The 24471-nt window shown below is 39.2% G+C and overlaps 1 protein-coding gene across 3 annotated transcripts in view; it reads right to left on the bottom strand.

Annotated features, from left to right (window-relative positions):
- AMPH (amphiphysin) overlaps positions 1-24471 on the bottom strand; it is a 248808-nt gene that overhangs the window by 110627 nt on the left and 113710 nt on the right. For all 3 annotated transcript variants that reach the window (XM_011944511.1, XM_011944512.1, XM_011944514.1), the window contains exons 3-4: positions 12674-12728; positions 3158-3252 (exon numbers count right to left, since the gene is read on the bottom strand). In XM_011944511.1, coding sequence (XP_011799901.1) covers positions 3158-3252; positions 12674-12728 — 150 coding nt within the window. The remainder of the gene's footprint in view (positions 1-3157; positions 3253-12673; positions 12729-24471) is intronic.

The raw sequence follows: 24471 nt of genomic DNA, 5'->3' as shown, positions 1-24471 counted from the left end.
TATGAGATACTAGGGAAAAATGAGAATCAATTAATAATGCAATAAAATTTTAAGGCAATTTGGTCACTGGTTCTAGCTAACAAAACAGGCTGGCTCATTAAAATTGTATTGCTGATTCTAAATTACCAAAGAATGCAGAAACTTCAAAAGATCCCCATAACCCTATAGATGGACTTTGGGGCTAAGAGAATAATCCCACTAAGACAATTTGCTTCTGAAGCATTCCATGAAATTAGAACATAATGCACACTGAAATAAACAACAAATCATTTCTGAATCCTCCACAGGGAAAACAGAAAAGTTACAGTCATATTGGGAAAGGTCTTACCATTTATGCAGTATCAATTACATTAAACACACAATGAATATTAGGTATTAGTATTATTACAACTAGTATTCCCACTGTCACTATGTTAAGGCATTCTCACAATTGTTTTATGAGAACAGACTTTGTTATTTCCATAGTACAGAAGAGGACACTGAAGCCCAGAGATGTCATATAACTTGGCCAAGGTTATGCAGTTGATAAATGACAGACACAGGTTCCAACTCAGATTTGTCTCCTTGAACTCAAAGCCATGATATGAAAGTCATGATACGACTATCACACTGGGCTGCCTCACCAGAGGACTTTTTAATCCCAGCTGTGTGACTTCGGGGAACTAGACCTCCCTGAATTTCAATTTCCCCAGTTAAATGAGTTAGCAATGTAAAGTGCTTCACAGAATTTCAGGCAAATAGCAGGTACTCAAGAATGTCATCTTCAATTTTCTCTCTCTAGCACATTCTGGGTCTCTTGACAGAGTCTGCTCTTTGTTACCCAATCTCTATCCTTTCTTGTTTCCTACTAACTGAACCTCCCATTTTAGCTGGGCACTTGGCCACCTAGGATAAAGACTCTACTTCCCAGACTCCTTTGCAACCACATGCGGTCATGTAGCTGTGTTCTAGACAATGGGATATAGTTTCAGGAAGTGTCCTGAAAAAGAAGGAAGGAGTGGGCTGTCTTCCAGACTTCATCCTCCTTGCTAACTGGCATGCAGAAACAAGAGCTGATGGCCAGTGCTCAGAGAGCACCTTGCCCCTGAAGCCAGGCTAAAAATGGCAAACATGGGCCCCTCATACTTGTGGGGCCAATACGCAATGCCTGGACTGCCGACCTTTAAATTCCTCTATGTGAGACGTAAGTTTTCATCTTGTTAACACACACACTTTTAAAACTTGCTTTTGTTTCTTTTTCACACTTTGAAAAGCAGTCCTAATTTTTACAAATCTCAATTCAAGAATTTTATGCAAACCAAAACATTCAAATCCACTGTTTAAAAAGGCTCAACTGCTGACGTGAGTAGACCCTCTGAACACACAGTATTCAGTTTCTTCATCATTACAAGAGCCTATGTTTGCACCTATAACTGAGGATTCCAAAAATCCTGGCAGCTGCAAGAACCAAGGTAGGATAACAGCCATTTCCTTAAAAAAGAAATGCCAACAGTGGCCTTTGCCATACATAGAATGTAATGCAGTGTTTTGAAAAGTTATTAACACAAATGTCTATTATTCCCTTAAAAATTCTTTTCTTTCGCGATGAATTTTCAGTTATACCACTAATTAGAAATTTGCAAAGTGTTCAGCAACATGATGTTGAAATACTGTGTTTTAATTGAAGAAATATGAGAAGATGCAATTACTTAATAATTGCATCTGAAAGTAATGTGTGCGGTCTAGTTTGGCCAAATCTACATCCTGAAAGTTTTTGGAAGATGTAAAAGAACCAACAAGCGCTTTCTACATAAATAAGTCTCTGTTAGTATCTCAGTTATAAGAAGATTACGAAGTTCAATGTCAGGATGTCAGAATTGTCATGGAGCAGCCTAGGACTCTGCTGTTAACACCTGTTTTCCAAAGCTACACAGACATTCAGTGCATCACCTATCAGACCTTCCCCTGAGCTCTGGCTGCCACATCGAACTTAGGTCATCTGTACCTAAATGAGCTGCAATAACTCACCTGGAGTAGCGAACATGACAAACAACTGCTCTTTGTTTTAACAAAGAACTTGGATGTGAGACAATCTGTGACTGGCAGTTGTCTCACGTCAGTAATCATAACATATACCAAACACTGAGTAGAGTAGGTAGAGGTCATCCACACAAAGGCAATAAGTACCTACCTATTAGTAGGTACAATTATTTTTCTCATTTTGTAGATGAGGAAACTAAAGCCTAAGAAGATTAAAGAACTAGTCCAACATCACACAGCGATACTCAGTCTCTGGTCCATTCTGCTTTCCACAAAGCGAAACCCACTTACTTACTTCCCGTCAGCCAGACAGCCCCCAGCCAGAAACCTGATTTCAGGTGTTAAGGCATGTCTAGGGCCAAAGCCTTCCTGAAGTCAAATTCCTTTCAACGCTCTGACTTTGTGCTTGTCCTCATGAAGTGAATATCTGTGAATGGACTAGCTGGTGTTAAAGTGGAATGGATGCCCTTCTGAACTCCTGTCCCTGCATTTGGGGAAGGATAGTCAATAGGGGGATTGAGATGAGGGGGTGAAGTTGGGACACAATTCACACTGTGATCCATGTCTGCTAGCCATGGGCTGCTAAGGCTTGTAGAGAGGACAGAAAAATGATATTGTCATTTTGCAAAAAGGAATCTTAAAATACTGCCCTCTACCCAAGTGGTTTTATGATCATCTTCACTTTTATTTTCTTCGAGATAGAGTCTTGCTCTGTTGCCCAGGCTGGAATGCAGTGGTGCGATCTTGGCTCACTGCAACCTCTGCCTCCTGGGGTCAAGCAATTCTGCCTCAGCTTTCTGAGTAGCTGGGATTACAGGCATGTGCCATCACGCCCAGCTAATGTTTTTGTATTTTTATTTCACTATTTTGGCCAGGCTGACCTCAAATTCCTGACTTCAGGCAATTCACCCGCCTTGGCCTCCCAAAGTGTTGGGATTACAGGCGTGAGCCATCGCGCCCGGTCCATCTTCACTTTTCACTATAAGTTTGGAATCATCAGGCAGCAGAACCGCACGGTGCCTTCTTAGCACACTGTCTCGCCTCATGATTAAGACTGTGAAGTGGGAAGAGCAAGTCAGGGGACAGGTGGACTGAGCAAGGCTCGTGGGAGCCTCATGGAAGCCACCCCAGTTCTTACCTCGCCAACCATTTTCACATCTTCCCGCCCATACCAATCCGGCTCATAGACTTCATGTAGTGATTCCGTGAGCTTCATGGAGGCCTCTTGCATGCCTAGTGTCGGAGAGAAACAACTCCTGTTACACAGAAATGGGTGAGGATTCTCTTCTCCCTTCCTCCACTTTTTTAAGTGAGAGAAAAATATTGACTACTAACATTTAAGGAAAAATTATAAAGGCACAGCTGCTGCTTGCATCTGCTGTCGTATCTTTCTTTGAGGGTTTCTAAGACTTATCACATTGCGTATTTTCTATTATTCACTTGATACTGATAGATATGAGGTCTCAGGAAAAATCAGCAAATATCCAACTCTGAAAACCACAATAATCATAATGTGTCCTATTATGCGTGCTATCACTTGCCAAGTGGTGTCGGATGCTAAGAACACTGGTCCATAAAGCCACAGAGTTCTCAAACTAAAATTAGTCCTAAAGGAATTTAAATACAAGGCATAAAGCATTTTTAGAAGGGACTAGAAGTAAAAATTAATAGGATTATAGGGCATAACAGTCAAAAGTGGTTAAGTGGCCTAAAATGGTAAACATGGTTAAAGTGGTTAAATGGTTACGTTTTAAGTGACTTAAAATTTTTACAAAGAGCAAAGAAAAAAATGTCATTTTCCAGTATAGTAAGTCCTTACTTCATGTCATCTATAGGTTCTTGCAAAGTGTGACTTTCATTGATATGAAGAATAATGAAACCCATTTTATCCAAGGCTAATTCATATAAATAAGAGTTAAGTTCCCGGGACATATTTTTCACAGACACATCACAAAACTTCTAACTAAAGGTCAACACACTTCTAATATTGAACATTGAAATAAATGAGAGCAGTACATACATTTAAGAAAGATTAATAAAAACAAGTAAGATAATTATTTACTTGCTTACTCCAGTTTAGGGTCATGGGTGACCAGATCCTCTCCTAGAGGCTCAGAGTACAAGATGGGAACCAGCCCTGGACAAGATGCGTATTACTGCAGCGCTCACTCACACACCCACACTCACTGACACGCCAGTAAACTTCACCTGTATATCTTTGGGACGTGGGAGGAAGTCAAAGTACTGAGAGAAAACCCGGTGTACAAATTCCACACAGACAGTGGCCCTGGTTGAGATTTTTTTTTTTCTCATCGTTATTATAACAAAATGATGTTGAATGAAACGATGCTATTTGAAGACCTGCTGTATTATTTAAAACTATGAATGCAGTTTTAAATCAAAACTCTTAGAAATTTTAGGGTTCCTAAGCCTTTGGGTCTCAATTTTCATTAGGGATACATTTGATATGTTGCAAAACTATGGTTTGCAACATTAAAGAACAACATTAAAGATATATGATTCTGAGCACAACATGGTGACATAAAGTATCACCCAGTCCTTTTTAGTCTCTCCCAAGGACCCCCTGCACAAAGGTTAATGTATGTACCAAAAAGTCAGGAAGACAGTTCATGGCTGAGAGCAAAACAAGGTGCCAGAAAGAGCTGGGGACTTGGAGACACACCTCTGGCAGAAGACTCTCCCTGACAGCGGAAAGGTAGATACGAGCCTTGCTCAGTCCACCTGTCCCCTGACTTGCTCTTCCCACTTCACAGTCTTAATTATGAGGCGAGACAGTGTGCTAAGAAGGCACCGTGCGGTTCTGCTGCCTGATGATTCCAAACTTAAGAGTGAAAAGTGAAGATGGGCCGGGCACAGTGGCTCACACCTGTAATCCCAACACTTTGGGAGGTCGAGGCAGGTGAATTGCCTGAGGTCAGGAGTTCGAGATCAGCCTGGCCAAAATAGTGAAATAAAAATACAAAAAACATTAGCCAGGCATGGTGGCACACACCTGTAATCCCAGCTACTCAGGAAGCTGAGGCCAAGACATCAATGTGGCCAGGTCCCACCTAGCAAGGACTAGCGGGGATAAAAGGGGGCTGGAAACAGGGAGAGGAGAGGAAAATCAGAGCACTGTCATGAGAAATAAAAAACACAAAAAATAAAAAAAAACATCCTGTAAACTTAAGGTCAGTGAATCCTAAGATGAAAATCATTTGTTAAACTGAAAACTTGACATCCTTGTTGGATTGGAGGTAGCTAATTCTGGGTTCAACTGAGAGAAAAGGTCAAACTAAAAGATGTCTGAAATGACAGAAGTATATCCTTGAGAAATATGTATAAAAGTCCACATGTAACTTGGAGTTTCATAGCACTTATGTTCTCTTTAGGCACAAAACATCTCCCTTCCCTCAGAGCATCACTGGGCACATTCCAGGAAGCTCTTGACAATGAGGTATCCTGCCCACATGAGCTAAAGTGACTTGACCACCATCAGATGAAGCCCTGGAAGAGTCTGGGGTAGGAAAAAAACAATATGACTCAAGACTCTGAGGACTCTGATGAAACAAGAGTCATACAGGTGAAGGGATAGCAAACAAGAGACGAAACCTGAATCCGACCCCTAGTACTTTGAATCCAAGCAAGGGGGATGCGTTCTCTCACGATATGGTCAACACTGAGGTGGAAGCTACATTATCCCAAGTGTCCAAATTCACCCTCACCCAAGTACAAGCAAATCTCTATCAAGAAATATATCCCTCAAATTCATACCAAGTGTTAGTCACTAGTGGACCCCCTTCTATAATCCAGATGCCAAAAGACTTCTGGCATTTTCTTTAAATCTTTGTCTTAAGTTTGATGGGAACTATACATAGCTGTGTAGATAGGTTTTTAACAATGTCTTAAGAGAAGAAAAAGAAATTTGGCACTGTAGGCCAAATAATCTTTGTGATGAAAAATAAAATCATGAATATAATCTTAAAATAAAATTATATAAGACTTTAATCATCAAGACTAAAAGCACGATGTTGCAGTAAATATATCTATTAACAGCCAAAAGTAACTACTAATTACAGGGTGGATAAGTGGTGATGGATCATTTGGACAGAAGCCATTTTGACATAGAATTGTTTTGAGAACATCTCCTCCACAGGATGCACGTTAATGGATACACAGGTGAGGCTGCAAGCCTAGCTCCAGACTGGCAGAGCTTTTAGGGATTTAGGGATTACTCTGCTGACAGAGTGTGATGGGGGAAAAAAAGAGCTAAAATACACATTCCCTTCAGAGTAATTTGGCAACATCAAAGCAGAATAGGTGCTAAATGCTACCTCTGAGGTTGAATAATATACAATATCCAAATTTTCTTAAAAGATTAGTGATTTCTAAAACTGTAAGACAAATGCCCAGCATCATATATAGAAGAATTATTATTATTTTACTATTGGATGGGAACCACTTCACTCTCTTTAAAATTTTGGACCTTCTCCAAGACATTTCATAAAATGTTGTCTATTCCCATTTGCAACCAAATTTGTGAGCTTCTATTTTCATCCTTTAAGACGTGTTGCATAGATTGCACTACTTTATACACACTCCTTGCTTAAATAGCCTGAGAGTATGTGTTTTAGTTAAAAATAACATCAGTTAAAATAAATAACCAGCAGCAAGATAAACCATTAAAAGAACGTCTAAAATACTGCAAGTATCTAGCAGCTTTGTCCCATTGCTTAGAAGAGAGTTGTGTAAAAAGACAGCAGCTGCCTCAAAGGAAAGCAAGAGTGGGCATCTTTTCCTTAGATTCTCAAGGAGAACAAGGATGGGACCAAGAGTTGCAATAAAATAGGCGGTTGGTGAAGTAACTCAAGAATAGTCAACCCTACCCCTTAGTTATACCTACACATAAGACACATAAACAAAAAACTATTAATGACACCACCTGCACTGTGCTCCATTTAGAGAAAGATCTGGCATGTTCATCATCCATGTGTCTGGCCCCCGCTGCACGTGCATGCCAGTGACTCGCAATTCTAAATTCCTACTGTACATCTCCACTTGGATGTCTTATTAATACCTCAAACTTCACATGTCAAAAACAAACTTTAAATTTTCCTGTCCAAACCTGCTTCGTCTCCTTTTCTCAGTTCTCATGAATGCCACCCAGTTGCTCCAGTTCGAAAACGGGAAGTCATCCCAGATTCATCCTCCCAAAGCTCAGTCACCAATTCCACCTGATTCTCAAATCCAGCCCCTTCCTTCCCTGCCCACTGCCCTTCCCTGGATTAGGTACTCATTACCTATGATTTAGATTAGATAACACAATCCACGTAACAGGGTTTAGCAAAGTAGCTGGCACAAGCTATTGTCAGCCATCATAATACAAAATATTTTTGGAGGCAACATAACAAAATAATTAAGACTATTATTTGCAATTAATCAGCCTTTGTTAAAAACTTGGTTCCATTACATGTGATTCGTGTGATTTTAGGCAAATTATTAATCACCTATAACCCCAGTTTTCCAAAGTGTAAAATACCAATAAATATACCTGCCACAAGGTTATAGGGAAAATTACATAAACTGAGGCATGTCAAATGTTTATCTCAGTGCCTAGCACATAAGTGCTCAATAAGTGTTAGCTAATAGTATTATTGAAGTATTGGACTAGACTTCTACTAAATCTCCATGCAGTTGCACTTCTTCTAGCCTGAATTCCACACAATCACAATAACTATTTTTCTAAAATGCTAATCTGATCATGGGACTTTTTCCCTTGCCTACAATAACTCTAACAATGACTCTCCTGTCTATTGATAGAATAAAATTCCCATATGATATGATACATGAAGCACTTCTTTATATAAATGCTGCCCGCCTTTCCATGTTTCATCCAGCTCAATTTTCTGCTTGCATCTAACTGCTCTGTTTGTTCCCTCAAGAACCCATGCTTCCTTCTGCTTCCTGGCCCAGTTGTTTCTTCCACCGGCAATGTCCCTCTGAAATCTATCTTTCTCTAGAAAACCTAACCATTTGATGGCCACCTATGACCCCACTTCTTGGGTTTATTCAAATGTAAGTTCCTTGGAAGAACCATTCGTGCCCCAGTCTCTTGCCTCTCCTAAGGTGGGAGTCTGTCCTCTCTTATGATGGCACTGAATGCATGTATCTATTAAAATACATGTTACTATGCCCATCTGGCCTTTTTTATTTAACTGTCTCCCCACTCTGCTGTGAGCTCCTTGCAAGCAGGCACTATGTCTTGTTCATCTCTGCATCTCCCTGTCCTAGAACAGTGTCAGATGCACAAATGGTGCCCCAGACATGTTTGCTGCTAAAATGAATGCAAGCATAAGATCTGCCTCACAAAGCCTAAGCATCAGCAGAAATCATAAAGACCCACAGAGGAGAAGCCATCCAGAGATCAATCATAATAAAATGATTAGAATTCATTTAACCCAACTTCACAGAATCCCAGTTTTGGGGTCTTTGGGAGCTTCTGAAAGAAATGAAGCACTTAATAGATGAGGAACCCAAAGCAACTAAGAGACTTAATGATTTTCCCACAATTGCCACAGGACCCATGACTCTCCAGGGCTGGATATCACTTTCTCCTATGCTGCCCTGATGCTACCTGCATTACAGCAGGGTTAGTTAGCCAGAGTTGTCCTTGTGAAAACAAGAAAAATTGCCCATGAAAACCTTTGAAAATGTAAATTATGATCTACTTAAGGCATTGATATGGTTTGGCTCTGTGTCCTTACCCAAATCCCATCTTGAATTGTAATAATCTCCATGTGTTGTGGGAGGGACCTGGTGGGAGGTAACTGATCATGCGGGTGAGTTTCTCCCGTGCTGTTCTCGTGATAGTGAGTAAGTCTCATGAGATCCGATGGTTTGATAAAAGTGAGTTCCCCTGTACATACTCTGTCTTGCCTGCTGCCATGCAAGACATGCCTTTGCCCCTCCTTTGCCTTCCGCCATGATTGTGAGGTCTCTCCAGCCATGTGGAACTGTGAGTCCGTTAAACCTCTTTTTCTTTATAAATTACCCAGTCTAGGGGCATGACTTTATTAGCAGCGTGAGAACAGAGAAACACAGGCATATACCTTGTTTTCAAGTTTGGTCCCAAAACCCAAAATGTGTTCCCAGGAACACTACTCATTCTTCACAAGGCTTTGAGAAGAGAGAAGGGTCCTGCAGTCAAAAAACTCGGAACTCCTGTCTGTCCCACGGGATTTCTGGAGTTGACTTTAGCATATTAAGGGCTCTGAGAAACTCAGTAGTAGCCTGTTTAAAACTTCATTCCAATCAGCTGTGGACAAAGTAATCTAAACAGAGATCTCTTTTTTGAAGCATCACTTGTTAACATAGTCAATCAGCAAACCCAAGGTGGGGAAAAGCTGATAGAATTCCTTTCTCCTTCATACGGAGCCATGGCCACTAGCCCTGGAGTGCAGGCGCAGTCTGCCAAAAAGGCTTATTTGATGCTTTACCCAGCTTTTCTCCGGAGCTCAAGCCTCACCCTCAGGGAATTCTTCTAGATCACATTAAGGAAAATAATTATGCCAGTCTTTATAAAGCAGCACGCTTTATAAGCAGCACAGACCAAATTGAATAGACTTGGGAAAGAGAACTCATTTTTTCATTCAATAAACTTATCCACATTTTCAAAAAATCAACTACCCAGAAAAAGTCCTGTGCTAGAAATAATGTATGATTTCTGTGTTCAAATCCTAAATCAATAATAAAAGAAATACCTAGAGTGGCTTCTGTTTTCTGACTGAACTGTTACAAATACTTAAGGTTGATTTGGGAGTAATTAATGATGAGCTCCATCAAACTGTGGAAGTTAAATTCTCTGAGACTTACTTCTTTGCAAATGTAAAATCAAGTTAATGACATTGATAATATGGCTATGTTGGGAAGTTAGAAACAGGTAATGTGCCTAAAATGCTCAGCACAGACTCTAGCACATAGTAAGTGCTCATGAAAAAGTAATAGTAGTAGGCTGCCATTATCCCATTGTATAGATGAACTCTGACTTGTGAAACTGATGCCTACCATTGGTCATGTAGTTCAAAGGCAGTAAAAGACAATAGATAAAACCAGGGCTCTGGAGAAACACAGAACGAAATATGCAATCTGGTCTTGTTGTTTTCTTGGCATGCAACTTTGGATGAGCTATTTAAACTCTGTTTAAAAAATCACTTTTTCTTTTTCTTTTTCTTTTTTTTTTTTTTTTTGAGACAGGGTCTCACTCTGTCACCCAGGCTGGAGTGCAGTGGCATGATCTCCACTCACTGCAGCCTTCACCCTGGTTCAAGCAATTCTTCTGCCTCAGCCTCCTGAGTAGCTGGGACTACAGGCATGCGCTACCACACCTGACTAATTTTTGTATTTTCAGTAGAGATGGGGTTTTGCCATGTTGCCCAGGCTGGTCTTGAACTCCTGGCCTAAAGTGAGCCACTCACCTTGGCCCCCCAAAGTGCTCGGATTAAAGGTGGTGTGAGCTACTGTGCCTGGCAGTAACTCACTTTTCTTATCGATAAAATGAAGATAATAAAACTACCTGCCTTATAGAGCTGTCATGAGAATTAAAATGCTATGCCTGGACTATAAAATTCATAAATATATTTTAGTTTAAAAATCAATTTTGCTAATTTTTATTATTTTGGCCATTTTATTATTATATTTTTATTATTTCATTATTTAATAACATGTTTGTATTCAGTTTTACACATTCACATTAAAACTGTGAGAATAAATTCTTAGAATGAAACTGGTATGTCAAAAAGCATACCAAATAAATAAATAAAAGTTTTTACTAACTGCTCTCCAGAAAAGCTATCCTCCTGGCAATACATGAATGGAGTCCACTTCCCAGAGCTTTACCAGTACTAAATACAGCAGTATTTTATTTGTAATGTCTTTGAACATTTGGAGGAAAAATGATAAAATCTTCTTTTCGATGCTACTTAATATTCTTTGATTATTCATGAGGATAAGGCTTTTTCGTGTTTATCACCCATCTATAGTTCTTCTTTGGCTAATTTTTCCTTAGAGTTTTCTGCCCAATTTTAATTTAACCAATTGACCTTCAGTTAGTCTACTCACTGAGTTCTTTATATCTTGACTTACTTTCATTAACTATGTTGCCAAAATGGTGTTTTTTAAAAAACATATTAAGCTCTACATACTTATGAGGCCAAATTTCTCCATCTCTATGGAGAGATTTATGGGTTTCTGCCTTGCGAGTAACCCTTATAAAGACCTCTACAGCCTGAAGACTAAATTTACTGTATTTTATTCTAGTACTTTAGCACATTTCCTTGCATAGTGATGCATGGCAGACACACCTGACAGTGGTGATAACTTAAGCATACCCTGAGAATCACCCTGTATGGTAGATGCACCTGAATATGTGCTCAGAGTTCTGAGCTAAGAAATCTGGGAGTGGCCAACCCAGAGATTCATTCCTTGTCTACAAGGAATATTTGAGCCCTGAGCCTGTCCCGTGGAAGGTGAGCCATACAGAGGATTGAGGCCATGTGTTTTGGGTTAAACGAAGGTTGCCAGGTGGAGGTTGTTAGGTAGAGGGTGCTAAGTGAAAATGTTACAGAAACTGCATTGCTTTTTGCAAATGGATACAGTTCTCCTGCCCAGCCTGCCACCACTTGGCGGTGCGATACTCCTGCCCAGCCCTGCCATGACTGGGCCCACTCTGTATGTAAGTTTCCCACTAATAAAATCCTGTGTCTTGTTTGCTGACTCTGGTTCCCTTTTTTGGCCTTTTGAACCTGGTGCCATCCCTACTGAAGTTAATAGAGTCCAGTATAACATATTTACATCTTTACTATATCTGGAATTAGGAAGGAGGGAGTAAAGTGTGAGGTTGAGAATTTCACTGTTTTCTAAGTGTTTGGCCAGTTTTCCAATACCCCTTGTCAGATGATCCATTCTTTCCCCACAAAATCTGCCTTATGATACATCATATCCATGGGCACACTTGGCTGTGACTCAGGGCAGGCAGCGTGATGATGGGTAGCAGGCACAGGCTGAGCCCACCTCCCTATTGCTCTCTTCCCCCTCCTCCAGTGGCCTCATTTCCTTGCCTTACATGGCTGAGTCCCAGAAACTCATGCCGGGACCTCTCTATGCCTGTGCATGGCATGTCGGTAGGGCTGCAAGTGCTGCTAGTCCACACAAGTCACAGCCAGTCCAGGGCCATGTTTGCTGATCATCTTCCACCTGCCTCTGCCACCATGTCTTGCCCCTTCCAGTGAGAGAGCTTAGGTGAGAGTCTGTGAGTGCTCCACTCTTGGGATGTGGTCTCCCTCAGGAGGTAAGCCAGCTGCAGCTTTTCTTAAACAAGGTCTCAAGCTCACTCTAAGAAATTTTCCTGGAAATCTCTGGCATGTAGGTGGCATTTATTTCTAGTTTCCAGCATAAGGGCACACATATTTTTTCCTTATATATTCTGATTATCATTTCAATGGGAATTTGGGGGTGGGTGGAATGGAAAACCTGTGTTCAAGCACCCATCTTGCCAGAAAGCCAAATGGCTTTGTAATTAACACTCAATCCTGTCACTCATGAATTCCAAGAACAACCTGTGCTTAGTAACATGCAGTAAACAACTCATACACATTACCTTTGATTGCTGCTAAATATCCTCGGAGTTCTCGCTGAAGTCTGGTACCCTCTGCCTAAAAAACACAAGCACAGATGCTAAACATCTAGTCTATATTTTGCATGAAAACATCTAAGAAGTGTTAAGTCTCAAAGTTACTATTGCCAGAATCTCATTCTCGAAAAAAACATAAATATGTGGACACAGACTAAACAAGGCAATAATGTCCATCAGTCTAGATATTTATAGAAATTTCATTCCACTTCAAAGAGCAAAAGGAGAAGGCAAGATTTTGCTAATAGACAATACAATTCATTACACAGCCTCTAATTCAAGAGCTATCAAATTTCTAGATTCTGACACATGGGCTATAATAGTAGGGAAGTGATCACCATTATCTAATATGGTAGCCACAAGCCGCATATGGCTGTGAGTACTTGCAATTGAGACGTACTGTAATGGTATTTCCCATTTACAGTGTAAATATATTTTATACAACAGATTTTAGAGACTGAGTACCAAAAAAAAAAAAACCTCATTAATTTTATACAGATTACATGTTAAAACAATAATATTTTGGGTCTATTGAGTTAAACTACATTATTAAAATTTCACCTCTTTCTTTTCACTTTAAGGATGTAGCCACTAGAAAATTCTAAACTATGTAGTTTGCATTATATTTTTATTGGACTGCACTGAAATAGAGAAACTGTTAAATTGTAAATGTTGACACATGAATGCCTGTTTTGGTTTGGATACCGTTTTAGAAACTCCGAGACTCTCTGAAACTAGGATGAGACTGCAAATAGTTTACTTTGGAGTTAATCAAAGAAATGCCAATAGGAGAGTAGAGAAGCGAGGAAAAGAAGGGAAGACAGCGGATACAGGAAGCATTATCAAGCAAGTTACCATGGTGGGCAACTGGACCTCAGTTCCCCTGGGGAACTCTGGAAGACAGTGTCAATGAAACACCCTATAGATACCCTAACTGAAAGGCAAGGAAGCTGAGGCGTTTATCCAATATCTCCTGTCAGCTATGTTTCTAGAGCTGCTCCTAGGGGACACTAATTCCCCAATATATCTACATACGGGCAGAGAGGGCTCCAGAAACCAGAGAAGCCCTCAGGCAAAGAGTTACCAATGCTGGCAAGTCAGTCTGGTGGGCTCAGAAAAAGTAGGTACTAGGGGCATACGTCTGAGCACCAACAGTAGCTTCTATGATTTTACAACTGAAAATCTATTTAAAACATGCATGCATTTTAATTGCATAGTCATTTAACAAAATTGCAGAGAGCTAGCATACAGGACTCCACCTTGAGCTCAATAATCTCAATAGTCATGTTCAATTTAACAAACACTGTTAGTATTTGCCCAAAAGAGTGGTGGTGGGGGGACCCTCTTTCCTCATTATAATCTAGTGGGGGAGCTAAAATATGTAAGCAAAAAAAAAGAAAAAGAAAAAAATGCACTGCAAGGCAGATTACATTTAGCATTGCAACCGCCATTCAAAGTGTTGGAGTACAAAAACAAATGCCCATCACATTTAAAGATAATGATTAATACAAAGAAACTGAAAAGAAATAAGACTATGCTTGACGGCAAAAGGGATTCTGAATTAGGATATTTTCCATATAACACTTGCATTGTGCAGGTATAGTGACATTATTTCTTTGAAATCTATGCAACACTGAGGTGAGGTATTCTGTATTTGAGTAAAGCTCAGGTTATTTTTGTAGCTCTATAAACCCAGTTACTACCAGACAAAAGCTTAGGATGAGTCCATTTGCTGGCACGTATGAACTTCAAACACAATGGTTCTATTCAGAATGGCAAAGCAGAAATCAAAGTACTAAACAATTGACTCCCTTTCTAGTGTCTCAACATGGTTTTAAATCAAAACTCAAGCTTTCTATTCTCTTGTTGAAACACTCAGAAGTTTGTGTGATGGCAAATTCCATCAGCTAGAGAAAATAAAGCAAATCATGGTGGGGTTCCAAACAGCAAAGTGTAGTAGAAAACTATTTCCAGAGTGAGGAAGAGGAGAATAAAGAGAAAATGCTCATGATAAACACTTGAGTAAAAGCAGACAATGAAGAGGACCCAGAGAAGTCAGGATGAAGTCCTCAAAACCACCAAGAAAAGTATATTGGAACAAAAGAAGTGGCTCTTTCCCCTTCTAAATATCCATTATGTGAGGGCATTGTGTCACATTCTGAGTATATAAAAAGTGGAAAAAATATGGCTTTGATATAATGTCATATAATAATTTTGGTAGATTTTATTATTGTCAATCTATGCTGCACCTCCCTACCAGATCTGTCATTGGAGAAAGATCATACTTCCTGCCTCAGCAACATCAGGCTTGGCTATAGGATTTGACTTAGCCAATGAAACATGAGTGGAAGTTACATGTCCAACTTTCAAGCTGAAGCTATAAGAGTCATCACATGCTCCTGCCATTTCTTTCCTCTCCCCATACAGAATTTGTTTCTTCAATCTGGATCCCAGAGTGAAGGGACCACAGAGCACAGCCACCACCTGCATTTTCATGAGTGAGAAACCTACCTCCGTTGTTGAAAGCCACCGAGATATTGCTACCACGACATAAACCTAGCCCAAACTTCTGATAAAATGATCCACCATCAACAGAGGAAATGCCAAAATGTGGAGAGAAGCTGAAATCTAACCAATAAAAAGCCCAGTTGAGTTAGTGAACAGAAAAGGACTAATGGCATTTACAGAAACATTTCAGAAAAACCAAGTTGGAAAGATCAAGGACAAACTGAATGGTTCACAAATGGAAGCCCAAGTGGTGGTCAAGCAATGGAAAGAGACAGAATGGAACTGAGAGAGAAGCAAGCTCCAGAATCATTTGTCCCATCATATTTCAGACAATTTAAGAGAGAATAATATCTGAAATTTACCTACACAAATATAGACCCAAACCAATCTAAAGCCTAAAAACCCTAAAAGGTACAATTAGGAGGGCTTGAATCCATTAAGACCACATTTCTCAAATTATATAATTGTAGAATCTGGGGCATTTAGTGGTTTGTCTAGGGCACATACATCCACAAAACAAAGCTAAAAGATCTCTCTGGAACATCAGTTTCTTGAGGTGAAGGGAAAGAAATGGAAGAGAAACCATTATTTTACAACCACTAAGCCACCTCTTATGAAGTCGAATAAAAAAACAGCATGGGAATGAAACACAGAACTTCACAGATTTCTGCTGCTTTCAGCTGTCTGCTTTAGGATTCTGCTGTACCAGTCATGGTCCTTCCGTGGAAATGTGTGAGGGACACTGAGTTAAGCAAGGCTCACTTCTCACCCAGAAAGATGTGTTCCCTCAGTTACACAGAGCCAGCCATGAAAAGGGATGGTTATGAGTCACCAGGATTGCTCAGAATATCCAGAAATAGCAAAAAAGTAGCAGTGAAAGGCATTCTTTTCTCAAATGTTGAAGGAATAAAGTTATGTCAAATTAACCCCACAATTAACTAATTGCCTTTTCCTTCAGTAGAAATAAAGTGAAATAATTCAGCCTCCAATCCATATACTGGATTCATCTTGTCAAAGGGAAGCACTGCAGACTTTTTTTTAATGAAATAAGAAATCCAGAAGAGATTTTTTATAAAAGAGTGGAACAAAGTTCAAAATTGTGCAATAATTGCTTAATAAATGAGTTCAATTTAAGCAGATAAACTAAAGGCTGATTTAAACGACTTTCTTCTTTTCCAATTATTAAAATTCTTAATTTTCCCCACAAGTATTTGGGTTTCAAGAACCACAGTAATAGCCACACTTAATTTCATGTAAATTTCTACCTTAATCAAACAGGTAAAAAGCTCTGGAGAAAAATCCTCCACCTATAATATGCCATAAAGTAGTTTCTTCTATACAAAACTTATTGCATAACAAAATTTCCTTAAGATCATTATTCTGCAGGAATAGCAGATTTTTGAAAGTAAACAAATTCTTATAACATTGCTCAGATTTCACTGAATTTGAAGTTCATTCCAAATTCCTTTGTAAAGTATCATTTTAGTAATTCAGCTGTGAATTATGTGTTGCACATGTGTGTGCAGAAAAAAAAGTTTTCTACACCCTTGAGATTATATGCCTGTATTTTCCCTTCTTGTTTCTTTATATTGTTTTCTATAAGATATCAGGAAATTATTGTTCTATGTCCTGGTCACAGGGATCATGGCAACAGGAGGGCAGGGGTGTCTATTATAATTAAGTTGTCTGAATTGCCTAGTAATACTCCTCTTTGGAGAAGATCCAACTGCATAAAGATGCAGTGAGTATGGGAAATTACTGAGTCAAGCTTTTTTTTGTTTGTTTGTTTACATACACTAAATTTTGAAGCCCTGCAATATACTAATATTAGTAAATACATATGCCAAGACTTCAAGAGTCTTGAAAAAGGTATAATTTTGTTAGTTTACCTTTAACCTAGTTATTTCTGCCCAGAAGAAAGAAACCATACTTGAGACATTAATTTAATTCAGTTGCGGACAAAATTCATAGAACGAATTAGTGATTCCTAAGGAACTAAACTTAGAGCAGCAGCAACCACTGCACAATTTAGGGGCACCATTCCTACATACTACCATGTGCATGACATCCCGGGGTGGGGATGTGCATCACTATAGCCCCAACTGCACAAGAAAAACCAAACCCTGTGGATTTTATTAGTAAGGTTAAGCAGGTCTGGAAAATACCTCAAACGATAGGCGTTTAATACCTGTTAAACAGGCAATAGTCCATTGAATTGGCTTGTTAATGTATGGTCAGTGTAGCACTGACTTATCTTTATCAGTAATTTTTGTTATAAAAAGAAAAAGAAAGACAAGAGGAAGAAAATATCACACACAGTATGCAAAAATGTTTCATTAAGTTGCCTCTCCAACTCAGAAACTGTGAGCTGACATTTTAAAAAGGGCTCAGGTGGAAAGCCAGCAGTACTAACATCTGCATGAAAGGTGGATCTTAGGAGACATAACTTCATAAAGTTGTAATTTTACAAAGGTGAGTCCTGTCATCTCATCTGTGATCATAAGCCTATAGACATTCCCAGAGTTACATTATCATTTTTGGCCTTTGATGACATTTTTCTCTTGAAAATGGCTGAAGTAACATATCAAAATTAAAACTGGCTCAGTTTCTCAGAGTTCAGACAGGTTAACTCAATCTTGAAAACAATGATAATAAATTTGCTGATCATTTTTGAAGCTTAGAGGAAAATTAGATTATCAAGGAGATGAGATTTAACGAGCCCATAATCAGCACCTTGATTAACAGATGACTAATAACATAATATCTGAATCCACTTACGATCAAAGACATTAGGCCACTGAGCACTACAGGCACTCCTGGTTTGTTAAGAAATAGAGTGCGCCCTATGAAAAGTTCAGGTGCTGTTAAATGGGAAGATGAGAGTTTTTCATAAGTAAAAGCACCGGGGTCTCTGAAATTTACATTTCTGTTTCCCTGCTTTGAGCTCTTTGCACTATTGGAGCTATCTGTCATTAAGAAGCCAGCATTGACTTCATGAAACAGTTTCTCTTTTTTTATTTCTTTTTTTCACAGATATTAATGCAGAAGCTACAAGATAGAGATGAAATAAGACTGGATATTTGCAGTCATATTCCTGGGACGATGAGGCAGGAAGTGCATGGAAGGAAGAGAAATGTCAAAGAGAACATCTCGGTTTCTACAATTTTATCCAAGATTCGTGGCCCAATTTCCAACTATCCCTGTCACCAATTCCAAGAATATCTACGATGCTTCAACAAAACAATATCAAATTATGATATATCAAAATATAATTATGGAAGTATAGTGACATCATCATAATCACATGTACAATCTCTCCATTTATTTCCCTTAAGCCAGTCAACTTTTTTGAATTTATACAGATCTCCATTCAGATCTTCCAGAAAAGCTAACCCATATTGTGTTAAACAGCCATTAAATCATCACAGCATGCAGACGGGATATAGCTGGAAGATCTGCTTTATTGCCTTGAATTTGTGACCCTTGAAAAACCACTCAGTTGTTTTTCTCTGTGTGTGTGTGTGAGGAGACTTGACTTACAAGGTGCATCACGGGCATGATTTAAAATCTTTTCAGCCTTCACCTTAATAGCTAGAGCACAGTATTGAATATATTGGTAGGGGAGGGGCATGGAGAGCTGACCCAAAAATCAAGGAGACTTTAAAGGAGCTCCACTTCCAGCAGCAAGTCCTCCTGTGACTTGCTGTTCAGTGTCCCCTGCTGTGGGTATAGATGCTAGCTCTATCTATAACATTCTGTCATGACCAAATCAGACAGCAAGTACAAGGACTAGAAAAACAACTGCTGTGTCAAGGCACAGAGATGCACTGATGGTAGAGAAGGAAGGGCCTTGGCTATCATTATTCCAGGCCTAATCAACAGCCAGAACATTTCTGAAACTGCCATTTATGATGTCTGTGTTAGTTTGCTTGGGCTGCCACAACACAAAACCACAGACCAGGTGGCTTTCTCACAGTTCTGGAGGCTGAAAGTCTAAGATCAAGGTGTTGGCAGGTGCAATTTCCCCCCGTGGCCTCTCTCCTTGGCTCGCAGATGACCACCTTCTTGCTGTGTCCTCATGTGACTTTTTGTCTGTGTGCATGTGTCCCTGTTGCCTCTCCCTCTTCTTATGAGGACACCAGTCCTGCTGGATTAGGGCTCAGGTATATGACCTCATTCAACCTTAATCACCTCCTTAATGACAAAACAGTCACATTCTGAGGTAGTGGGGATTAGGAATTCAGCTAATGACTCTCAGGAGAACACAAATCAGTCCATGATGCAACAATGAAAGTTTCTGATCTGGCAAAACAATCACAAAGTCTAACACCTACTGAGTGGCCACTTTGATCCAGGCATTGTTCTAAGTTTCACAACTCTGTTAGCTCATACTCCTCACAATAATTGCATATGGTTGGCACATTGTTATGAGAAAATGGAGGCACAGAGGCTGAGAACTTGCCCAAAGTCACACATCTAATAGGTGGCAAGCCAGAATTGGAATCCAGGTAGGCTGAGTTATTTTAGCCCTATGATCCACCTCAAGAGCCCACCAGCTTGATCCCTGCTCTCCCACCTCTCTGCCCCAGGGTATAAAGGATGATGAAGGATAAAGCTACCCAACAAGAAGCAACTGTTGATAAATGAGGATAAGGTAACTAAATGCACCATTCTCCATGCTCTCAGGATATAGTACTCATCTGTAAATAAAGATATCAATTGTTCACTAGTTTTTCTCAAAGGCCCACAATTCCACGGAGTTTATTAGATGTGATTCATATCACATAGTGGTTAAGTCTACGGGCTCTGAGATCACACTTCCTGGCCTTAAAATCTAAGCTCTGCCACTTCTAACCATACAACTTGGGGCAAGTTACTTAATCTCTCTAGGTCTCCGATTTCCTCATCTATTAAACGAAGATGATAACAATACCCGCCACCTAGAGCTATCATGAAGGTTGAGGGAGTCAAGTTATATAAAGTATCTGCTGAGTGCCTGGCACATATCATGCACTCCGGAAATGCTGGATAACATATTATCATTCCACTAACACTTTGTAAATGACAAATTATGCAAAGGGTAGGTGTTTCACAAATGCTTGATTGACCTAAGTTCTGCTACATGTCATATTGCAAATGAATATCTTCGTGAGGAAGATGCATGATGAAAAACCTTCCCAAAACAAGCTACTTGGGAATTTATAATACTTCCTTGTTTTTTCATTTGTAGTTTTAAGTATCAAAGACACAGTTACGTTTTTCAGAAAGTTATTTTATAGCTTTGAATATTGCAGTAATAGAGGCTCCTAGAGTATACAAGAATAATTTATGCAGATATAAAAGAACCAACTAACAATGGATATGAGAAAAATCAACCCAATATGATAGACTACTGCCTGAGGAAACAAGAAAGCATGAATACTAAAGGAAAAAAGAATAACTAAGTTCATTTCCAAAATGAAAACTTTTATGACATATACTCAGTTTTCTCATGTAAAACAATTATAATTGGCCGGGCGCGGTGGCTCAAGCTTGTAATCCCAGCACTTTGGGAGGCCGAGGCGGGCGGATCACGAGGTCAAGAGATCGAGACCACCCTGGCTAGCATGGTGAAACCCCGTCTCTACTAAAAACATACAAAAAACTAGCCGGGCGAGGTGGCAGTGCCTGTAGTCCCAGCTACTTGGGAGGCTGAGGCAGGAGAATGGCGTGAACCCGGGAGGCGGAGCTTGCAGTGAGCTGAGATCCGGCCACTGTACTCCAGCCTGGGTGACAGAGTGAGACTCCGTCTCAAAAAAAACAAAAACAAAAACAAAAAAAAACAATTATAATTATGGATTGCCATGAGAATCAAGTAGCTAATATACAAAACGCTTTCTAAATGTCAAAGCCCTACTTGTAGAAAATCTTCAGTATAAAATCTCTTTGTCACTGCTTTTGCCTAAGTCAGTCAAATAAGGCGTGGAAATTTGGAAATTGTTAAAGCTCCTTGGAAGATTCTTATAACTAATCAGGTTTGGGAACATATTCGAGCAGATATGCAATCAAAGAAGGCATTATCTTTATTATATGTGTGCAATCTCAGGCTTATAACTGAGTGGTTAACATCATAGAATGACTCTTTAGAGACACAAGTCAAATGTGTGACCTGACTCATAAGTCTGAAATAGGACCCAGGAATCTGTATTTTTAAAAAGCCTCCAGGTGATGGTTATTGGGAAACTTTAATTTTTCACTGTGTCTGTCACTTAATGGACACTTAAGTGTGTATATAGCTCTAGTATGAGATTGCTAAAAAGACACTTAAAAATATGCCTGGTTCCATGTTTCAGTCAGTCACCATAAGACATTCCTTCTAATGTATGTCCTTCCTTCAGATTGCTATGCTAATGGAAAAATCCATGGTGGGGCTTACAAGGTGACTTATAAGAGAGAATCACCATCAATGGGAACCAATAAAACTCATGCAAATCTAAAAACCAACTGTAGCTCATTTCTGCAGATTTCAAAACCATTTCCGATAGTCTCCCTGGGCTTGGATGACAGACATGCCTCATTCTCTGCATCCCATTACCAGAACGGTACAGTTAACCTGGGAATCATTTAGACAGATACATCCAACTAAATAATGAGCTTAATTCACAAGGGAAGTGGAAAATATATAGAATTAGTCTCTAAATAAATGCTGAGGAATGGGACTCTAAACCCTCCCTAGTTGGCATGGTTAATTAATATTGTAGAGTAAAATGCAATTAAAGTGGGTAACAGAATAGAACAGATAAAAGGAAACCATCAGAGAAATAACATGAAGAGCTTCCTCTAGGAGTGATTTCTTAAAATGGGGACAAGCTTCATAGGAAATGGCACAGTAATGCCTGTGACATCTGCAATTTGACTGGGTCAATCTTTAGCTCCGTTTAAACTAAGGCTTTTCATTTAGATAGGCTAGAACTGAAGAGATATTCTTACTGATGAAATAAAATAAATAAGAATAAAGAGGTTAACAGATAAACAAGTTCAACAAATGTAACAAGTTTTAGTTTTCTTCCTCACGTCTGGCACCATGGACAGCAACACCCTAGCATTCCCACGAAGTAGGCAGATTATTTGCCAGTGAGCAAAGAGGAGATTTATTGGATGTGTTGGAAATGAAATAAATAGAAAGACTATAGATAAATGCAGAACAGTTTGAAAAGCAAGGGCCGTTACATTCTTTTGACACCTACAGGTTTCCACTATCTGCTCCCTCCCACAGAAATCAATTTTATTGGCAATCATAGTGGTTTATACTTATATTTTAAAAACTTTAAATCAAGATTGTATAATCAAAACACATATTTCCTATAAGAATAATATTACCAAGGAGAGTGGAAATCTTAACTAAGAGCTCAGTGGCCACATTCCCTTGTTTTTTGTCATATAATGAATACAACTATATCTAAATTAAACTAAGAATCTCATAGCCAATCACCTAACAATTTCATGACTACTTAGCATGCTATGTGAGCAGCTTTACAGGGTGATGATTTTTGCAGAAATGAACAGGAGATACCCATTGAACCTGGGAAGTCTAGCTGAAAATGGGATTGTGGAAAGATATAGAAATCATTTCTTCTAAGAATACCAATTGCGGTGAGAGAATACTCATGCACTAATGATAAGTGATGAAACTAGGATATCAAAATATACGATAATTATAGAAGTATAGTGACATCATCAAGAGATTCTGTATCTTTTTCCTACTACTTTAATTGCTTCAAAAGAAAGAAGACTTCTGTGCACTAGACCACAAGCTTGACCAAAACAGAAATTTTTCTCTAAATTGTTCATTTCTTTCAGTGCCTTGTACAATGCCTTGAGTCAGTGAAGAATCCTTTTGGTAAAGAATAAATTCTATAGGGAATTTATTCTCTCTTACCTTAAATAAAGTGTCCTGCTCCTATCTCAAGTCAATTCCTCAGCTGTGTTTTAGATACCATCTCCTCCTGCCTACTCGAGGACACAGATCAGCTGTTCTCCCCTTTGTCTGATGAATCACCACATTTTAATTCTGGACTAAATGAGTCCCTTTAGTACACAGATATTTCTGCCTTCTTAAGAAAATGTTCTTTTGACCCTCACTCCTTCTCCCAGCTATAGTCTTGGTCTTTGACTGCACTTTGCTTCAAAAGGCAAAACTTGAAAATTGCTGCCTCCAGGCCTCTAAAAACCATTCCCTTTGCTTTGCTTATTCTTGCCTTACTTGGTTTTCCTTCTACAGCTCTCATCATTTTCTAGTAGACAGTATAATCTACTTATTAATTGTGTTCTATTTATTGTCTGCTTCCCTGTTTTGGAAGTAAGATCCACAATGGTAATGACCTTTGTCTGTCTTGTTCACCAAAGTTTCTGGAATACCTAGATCAATTCCTGGTATGCAGAGCACACTCAGTAAATCCATAGCAAATGCATGCCTCAGTAGTTACCTGCTATTGTTTTAAATGGGCCTCCACATGATATCATCTATCAAATAACCTAAAAACTTCCTTAACAGTTAATACTAAGATGAAACACTTTAAAATTTGGAAAATATTTACACAATAAGATGGTTTTCAATATTAAAGAACCCCTGCAGAAAATTATAGCTACAACTAAGAGTATAATGCTATGGTTTCAACAACCTTGCCAAAACTCACATTGAAGTTTAATTGCTGTTGTTAACAGTGTTGAGAGGTAGGATTTTTATGAGGTGATTAGGCCATGGTGGCTTCACTTTCATGAATGGATTAATGCCATTATCATGTGAGTGGGCTCCTGGTATGAAAGATGAGTTTGGCCTGATTTCTTCTCTGTTTTGTGCACTTGCTTTCACCTTCTGTCCTTCCACCAATGTCTGAGCAGATGCTGATGCCATGCCCTTGGTCTTCTTAGCCTCCAGACTGTGAGAAATAAATTTTTCTTTACAAATTACCCCATCAGTGGTATTCTATTGTAGCAGCAGACTAAGACAGAAAATTTATACCAGGAAGTGGGACTGTTGCTATAAAAAATACCTGAAAATCCAGAAGAAGCTTTCGAATTGGGTAATGGATAGAGGCTGGAAGAGTTTGGAGCAGGCTAAAAAGAGTGTTTATGGCTGTGAACAGAGCATTAAAGGTGATTCTCGTGAGGGCTCAGAAGAGGAGAGCTGCAGGAAAAACCTGAATCTCCTTAGAGATTACTTATGTGGTTGTGACCAGAATTATGGTAAAAATATGGACAGTAAAGGCCATTCTGGT

This window comes from Colobus angolensis, unplaced genomic scaffold (assembly GCF_000951035.1).
Source record: "Colobus angolensis palliatus isolate OR3802 unplaced genomic scaffold, Cang.pa_1.0 Scaffold232, whole genome shotgun sequence".
NCBI classification, from domain to species: domain Eukaryota; kingdom Metazoa; phylum Chordata; class Mammalia; order Primates; family Cercopithecidae; genus Colobus; species Colobus angolensis.
The sequence above is the reverse complement of the archived record's forward strand: the minus strand, read 5'-3'. Positions and strand labels throughout refer to the sequence as shown.